The sequence below is a fragment of the Borostomias antarcticus genome (genome assembly GCF_949987555.1).
Source record: "Borostomias antarcticus genome assembly, chromosome: 32".
NCBI lineage: Eukaryota > Metazoa > Chordata > Actinopteri > Stomiiformes > Stomiidae > Borostomias > Borostomias antarcticus.
Window position 1 is genome coordinate 3868470 of NC_140265.1, and position 7550 is coordinate 3876019.

The window sequence follows — 7550 nt, forward strand, 5'->3', positions numbered from 1 at the left end:
TCGTCGGGTCTAGCTATATCTGTTAACTCATACGGAACAAGGTATCGGGACAAGTAGGCCCTAGAGGTTTAATACAGTAGGCTAACTAGCTAGCAGAGTGTTCTCTCTATTCAAACGGGATCGGGAAATTATGTTTAGCGCTGTTGACTAGCCTACATATTTTTTTCGAAATATGGTCTCATGGGACAGCTCTTCCTGCTTCCATTAGGCACTCTATGGCATTCATTCACAAGATGATGGCCCAGTCCGATTGTCCACCCTTACATGAATTTGCATACTCTGGGACACACCCAGAGTCACACCTTTCCGGCCACGCCCTTGCCCAGCCATCAATAAATACTCTGCCTACAACAGTGTCTACTACAGACCCACTGACAATGAACACCAATCGTTTCTACAACAAGAAGAAGCCAGGCTGCAATGCATCCCCCTCTTCTGACAACCTACCGAAAAGGCCGGCTCCAAATGCAGGGCGCCCAGCACTTGGCCCTCCTGTCCAAGCCGGTCCTAGCCAATCCAAGAGGATTTTGAGAAAGGTACGTTTGGCTCAGCTATTATACACAAAAAACAACCGTAATGTTCTCTATTCCAAGTACTCAACTGAGCTTTTAATGGCTGTTCTGCTTATTAACTGCAATATTCTGTTTGTTTCTTTTACAGAGAAAGAGGCTGGCTCCAAATGCAGGGCGCCCAGCACTTGGCCCTCCTGTCCAAGCCGGTCCTAGCCAATCCAAGAGGATTTTGAGAAAGGTACGTTTGGCTCAGCTATTATACACAAAAAACAACCGTAATGTTCTCTATTCCAAGTACTCAACTGAGCTTTTAATGGCTGTTCTGCTTATTAACTGCAATATTCTGTGTCTGTTTCTTTTACAGAGAAGGACGCCGGCTCCAAATGCAGGACTCCCAGCACTTGGTGATGGTCCTACCCCCCGCCCTAAAAAGCGGACTCCGTGTGGGCCTACAGCTCCAGAAGAAGCATGCAAAGACACCCCACAGCGCCCTAAAAAACGGATGGTGGCAAAGAAAGCGGTACGTTTCTCTGTTTTCTCTACATTTCTAATCAGTGTTATTGCCAGGTAGTTTTTACATGTGTCGTTATAAATAAAACATAAAATAGCATACTGATTGTCTGAGGATACAATGTTTCTTATTACATTTTCATTATTCTGGTTACAGGCAGTGACAGTGGAATATCCGAGACCAATGCCACTCTCGAGCCCAGCAGTGTATGGTGACATTGTGTCAGAGCAGCTGCAGCGGAGAGCCAGTGAGGTGGACAGCGTCAGGGCCGAGCTACAGGCTGGACAGGCTGCAATGAAGGTGGAGCTACGGAGGGCCATGCAGAAGAAAGACAGAGACATGCAGCAGAAAGACAGAGACATGAAGGAGCTGCTACAGAAGGCCATGCGAGAGATGGAGGAGCTACGGGGGGCCATGCAGCGGAAAGACAGAGAGATGGATGAGCTGCGTGCAGCGTTAGCATCTGGCACCCCCAGCCGCCTGAGAACCCCTTCCACCCCTGGGAGCAACACCCTGGCGAGGCACACCCCTGGCAGCTCAGCGAGTCACACCCCTGGGACTATGGCACACCTCACCCCGGCAAACCTCACCCCCAGACACCCGCTGCTGCCTGTCCCTTCAGTTCTCCCTGACATCCACATTCCTGACCTGGACTCAGATCACTGCCGGAACCTCTGGCAACGGACCAACGGTCGTCCAGATCGTTATGGTGCCCTTCTGTTTCGTGCCATCCTAACCCGTGGGACTTATCAGGCCTGGGTGCGGAACACCAACTGGGATGGTTCACGAGGCAAGCAGGCCTTGCCACAGAACGTCCGGAAATGCATCACAGATGCAGTTCTCCTAAGATGCCCCACCTTCACCAACATGAAACAGCTGAAGAACCGAATCAACGAGATGTTGCGCACTCATCGGAGTTCTATTTCAAGGGCTCTTTTTCGCAGTTGAGCTGGCTGTATGGGGCAAGAGAGGACTGTAAAATACAGTACTGTATTACAGGATATACAGTATGCATTTGGTACTAGGATTAAGGCATTTTATTTTGTGTTTCTATATCAATGACATGCATGTGTGAAATTTTTTTGCAAATAAAAAAAACGGAAGAAAAAAAACATTGACCAACGGTATCTTATTTCAAAATATCTTGCTGCACTTACCATTTGTATTGTTCACGCTATAATGGCCATATGGTATTACCATACCATCTGAACACACCCTGTCCCCAGGAGAAGTTCTAGTCATTGTTTCATTGTTAGCGATGATTTGATTGTTCAATGGATATCATTCGGTCCTTGGTCGCGAAAGCCTATTAGCCTACAGTATAACGACGCACACTGAAAGTAGGCTATACCAGTAGCGAAATAAAAGACAGTCTACAGTCTACTGTAGATATAAAAATACATTGATTGCAAGGTGCATAGCCTGAATAAAGGCAGAACGTGAGACAGGGAATCCATTCTAGTACAAGGCTACTGCGTGCGTGCAAGACTGAGTGCGTTCACATTTTCCATTTCCAAACGGTTTTCCACCTCACCTAATTTCGCTGTTGATTGGTTTCAGCTAACGTTAGATTATAGTAGCCTAGGTACAGTACTGGATATTTATTTAAACCGAAAATGGATTTTAGTAAATTAATCATCATTCCATTGTTATTCCAGAATCAAATGACAACCGCTTTCATGATACTTTTGATCCTAACAGAAAGAGAAATACATCTCTAAGTATCTAAGTTAATATAGGCATATGAGAACGCATCATTTTGTACGGTAGGCTAGGCCTATGCGTCTTGTAATTGTAGCCTACTGTACAAAGTAAGGCGTTCTATAGGCCCTATTGAATTTCTTTTATAGCCTAAGTAGACAGTAGATAGACAGTTCTGTTCTTGCTGCAGCAAGGGGGGTATTCTTCTGTGGACACTGCGAGGGGCGCCGGACGCCAGAGCGCGCAGCTCTTCAGCCAACTGGAGATGTCGCGTCTGGGGAGGCTCTGCGTCTCTCCACCAGTCCCCAGCGAGTCCCAATCAATAATACATATTTATAATAGCCTACATAGCGCGAAACTGTGCATATAATAGGCTGTAGCCAGCGCGAAACTGCGCATTCCCTATAGCCGTTCATTGAACAGCTGGCGGCCGGTATAAATAAATAAAAACATACACGATATTTTGTTATTTGAATGATCTTGAATATAATATTCAAGATCATTCAAATAACAAAATATTGTGTATGTTTTTTCATTTATAATTTAACAATAGGGGGTGCAACAGAACACAATTTTAGGTAAAGTCATTGACAGGCGGACTTCAATGTTTTATATATATAAAATATAGTTATGTGCAAATGAAAACCCACAATCGTCCTATGGACCTTACCCCGATTTTGGAAATCAGATAAAGGCGTTCACAAGACCATTTCAATAATCGCATTATTACAATTATCGGTTGATGTCTCACTGTCAAACCTGCCGCTATATGCACAAGATAGTTAATGTCCGGATATGATTGGCAATGAGTGATCTTTACTCATGGCGACTATTTCAATTTTGTATGGATCCACACCTCCGATCAAGCTTATTTTGTCTTTGTATCGTGCTGAAGCCATATAGCCTACTGCGCTCAGACTTGGCTACATTAGCTGGTGCCCTGTCTTCAAATTTACTTCCGGGGTTTACGAGTAGCCTACCAGTTGAATGCGTTCCAGAAACAAAACGCAAAACCCTCACGTTCACCACATCTTTACTAACAAATATATTTACAATACTGTTATTTTGCGCATTTGACCTAACAGCCACCACGTCTTGACCCGACGTCAGTTGCCGAGATAGATAGGCTACTGTAGGCCTAGATATATTATAGGTGTTCGTAATAATTAAATTACATCGAGATGGATAAAACATGTGTTTGAGAACAAGGTAATAATAACAATTAAACGTTATTTGTATAGCCCCTTTCATACAGATACCTTAAGCTCAAAGTGCTTTACAACAGAGCATTTAAATTAAAGAATTTGAAATTTAATGATGCTTCATTCGTAGACTATAGGAGAAAAACTCTGAGCCCAGCCTGCTAAATCTACTCAAAGACGCCAGCTGGCGGTGGTGCATCACTAAAACGAAATAACACCCGTCTGAAATCCCACAAGATTTCCAACGGGATTTCCCTGCCAAATACCGCGACGTGAAATGCTGCAGCAAGTTACATTTCTAACTTCCAACATCTGTATAACAGACAACAGTTTTAGGTTCACGAAATACGTTTAATTAGTCTGCAAACTAAGCTCGTTTTTAGCTGATTTCGAGCCGGGTTTGGGGGCGGGCAGATCGATTAGCATGATTTGGTTTCATTGGCTATTGCTTCCGGGTTCTCCGCCCCCCACCCTTCCCAAACAACACGCCATCTTTGTTTACATTCAGTCCCAAGTTTAACCATGGATGCTACAGCTTTTGCTAAAGAGAAGACGGGGATGGCATCCAGGACATGGAAAGAGTTTTAAGAGCAGCTAAAACTCCAGCAGAGCAGGACTCGTTCGTACACGGAGTTTTATTCTTGATGACCTGTGATACAGAGATGACTGTATCAGCAAAGCAAGCTGCTACCAAGCGAACGACGTACCAGATTCACACCACCGCCAAGCATTCTGCTTTGCTTTGGGGTAAGCCGATCTTTATACTATCTGTGCTGTTGACATTACATTAACGTTAGTCGTTTAGCAGTAGCTCCTTTCTAAACAAGTGACTAAGTCTAGCTAGCATAACAAACTAACAAAGGCTAGCTAGTTAACGTTAGCTAACATGCTAGTTAGCTGAGCTAGCCCTTTGTTCCTAAACTAGCCAGCGTGGCAGCTAATATCGAGCTAGGTAGCTATATTATAGAGAGAAACAGAATGAGAGAGCATGAGAGCTATGGTAGTCTGACACCTTTGTTTTTTGTTTTGGTTACAGGATGAGCAAAAAGGTGAGGATTTGCAGCTCTCCCTGGGCCCCTCCATACCAGCCAGCAAGAAGATCACTATGCACTTCAGCTTTGATTTTGCACAACAGGTGAGAATACGTTCATCCTATCATGCATTAGCTAGTCTATTTAATCAACACATTCTGGTACTATTTTATCTATATGGAGTGCCAGTACTGTGGGCAATAGTTTAATGTACTTTCTTCCTTCTATATTCTATTGCAGTTTTGATACTGAGAGACCTGGCATGGTTGTGGCCAGAGAACACCGTGATGCACCGGCAGTCGAGTTTCAGCTGCTGCGCAAGCCTGATGTCACCTGGCCCACACACTAGACCACACCTGGCCCACACACTAGACCACACCTGGCCCACACACTAGACCACACCTGGCCCACACACTAGACCACACCTGGCCCACACCTGGCCCACACACTAGACCACACCTGGCCCTCACACTAGACCACACCTGGCCCACATTTGGCCCACACACTAGACCACACCTGGCCCACACACTAGACCACACCTGGCCCACACACTAGACCACACCTGGCCCTCACACTAGACCACACCTGGACCACACACTAGACCACACCTGGCCCACATTTGGCCCACACACTAGACCACACCTGGCCCACACACTAGACCACACCTGGCCCACACACTAGACCACACCTGGCCCACACACTAGACCACACCTGGACCACACCTGGCCCACACCTGGCCCACACACTAGACCACACCTGGCCCACACACTAGACCACACCTGGCCCACACCTGGCCCACACACTAGACCACACCTGGCCCACACCTGGCCCACACACTAGACCACACACTAGACCACACCTGGACCACACCTGGACCACACACTAGACCACACCTGGCCCACACACTAGACCACACCTGGCCCACACACTAGACCACACCTGGCCCACACACTAGACCTCACCTGGCCCACACACTAGACCTCACCTGGCCCACACCTGGCCCACACACTAGACCTCACCTGGCCCACACCTGGCCCACACACTAGACCACACACTAGACCACACCTGGCCCACACACTAGACCTCACCTGGACCACACCTGGCCCACACACTAGACCACACCTGGCCCACACACTAGACCACACCTGGCCCACACACTAGACCACACCTGGCTCACACACTAGACCACACACTAGACCACACCTGGACCACACCTGGACCACACCTGGACCACACACTAGACCACACCTGGCCCACACCTGGCCCACACACTAGACCTCACCTGGCCCACACACTAGACCACACCTGGCCCACACACTAGACCACACCTGGCCCACACCTGGACCACACCTGGCTCACACACTAGACCACACACTAGACCACACCTGGACCACACCTGGACCACACCTGGACCACACACTAGACCACACCTGGCCCACACCTGGCCCACACACTAGACCTCACCTGGCCCACACACTAGACCACACCTGGCCCACACACTAGACCACACCAGACCACACCTGGCCCACACCTGGCCCACCCACTAGACCTCACCTGACCCACACACTAGACCACACCTGGCCCACACACTAGACCACACCTGGCCCACACACTAGACCACACCTGGCCCTCACCTGGCCCACACACTAGACCACACCTGGCCCACACACTAGACCACACCTGGCCCACACCTGGCCCACACACTAGACCACACCTGGCCCACACACTAGACCACACCTGGCCCACACACTAGACCACACCTGGACCACACCTGGACCACACACTGTCAAGTGATGTGCTGGTAAAGGGACAATCCGAGCCGGACGTTCCACGATCACCACCACCACCACCCAAGAGCTATAAGAGGCTCATTCGTAAGAGTTGTGAAGAAGTCACTCAAGGGGCGACTTCCACTTCTGCATCTGTCAGAACAGAATCCAGTCCAGGACCCTGACCCTCCCCAGACCCCAGCCAGGCCCAGACCACCCCACCAAACCCCCCCGCGCCCCCCAGGGTCAGGGTCCTGGACCCCCACGCGCCCCCGGACCCCTCCCAGACCCAACGGCGGACCTGCAAGTCCACCTCCTCTGACTCCTCCTCCCCCCGCGCCCCCTCCCCCCACCAGAGCTGCTCCTGGGCGCGGGGCGTGAGCCTACCCCCCTCCGTGCTCCTCCCCCGCGCCCTCTATGACATCATGACGGCGAGTGACGGGAGCGGTCTTCCGCGCTGCACCTCCTTCCTGCCTCACCTCTCCGTGGCCTGGGCTAGCAGCTTCAGGTGACTAGACCGCACCTGGACCACACCTGGCCCTCACCTGGCCCACACCTGGCCCACACACTAGACCACACCTGGACCACACACTAGACCACACCTGGCCCACACACTAGACCACACCTGGCCCACACACTAGACCACACCTGGCCCACACACTAGACCACACCTGGCCCACACCTGGCCCACACACTAGACCACACCTGGCCCACACACTAGACCACACCTGGACCACACCTGGCCCACACCTGGACCACACACTAGACCACACCTGGACCACACCTGGCCCACACACTAGACCACACCTGGCCCACACACTAGA

The 7550-nt window shown here is 49.7% G+C and overlaps 1 protein-coding gene across 1 annotated transcript in view; it reads left to right on the plus strand.

Annotated features, from left to right (window-relative positions):
- Positions 1-1206: 1206 nt before the first annotated feature.
- The window catches only part of LOC311327430 (protein GREB1-like), a gene marked incomplete at both ends in the record, with an annotated part of 25725 nt that continues 19381 nt past the window's right edge, over positions 1207-7550 (plus strand). Inside the window, 2 exons of the mRNA XM_084460467.1 lie at positions 1207-1922; positions 6971-7234. Of these exons, the coding sequence (XP_084316593.1) occupies positions 1207-1922; positions 6971-7234 (980 nt within the window). The remainder of the gene's footprint in view (positions 1923-6970; positions 7235-7550) is intronic.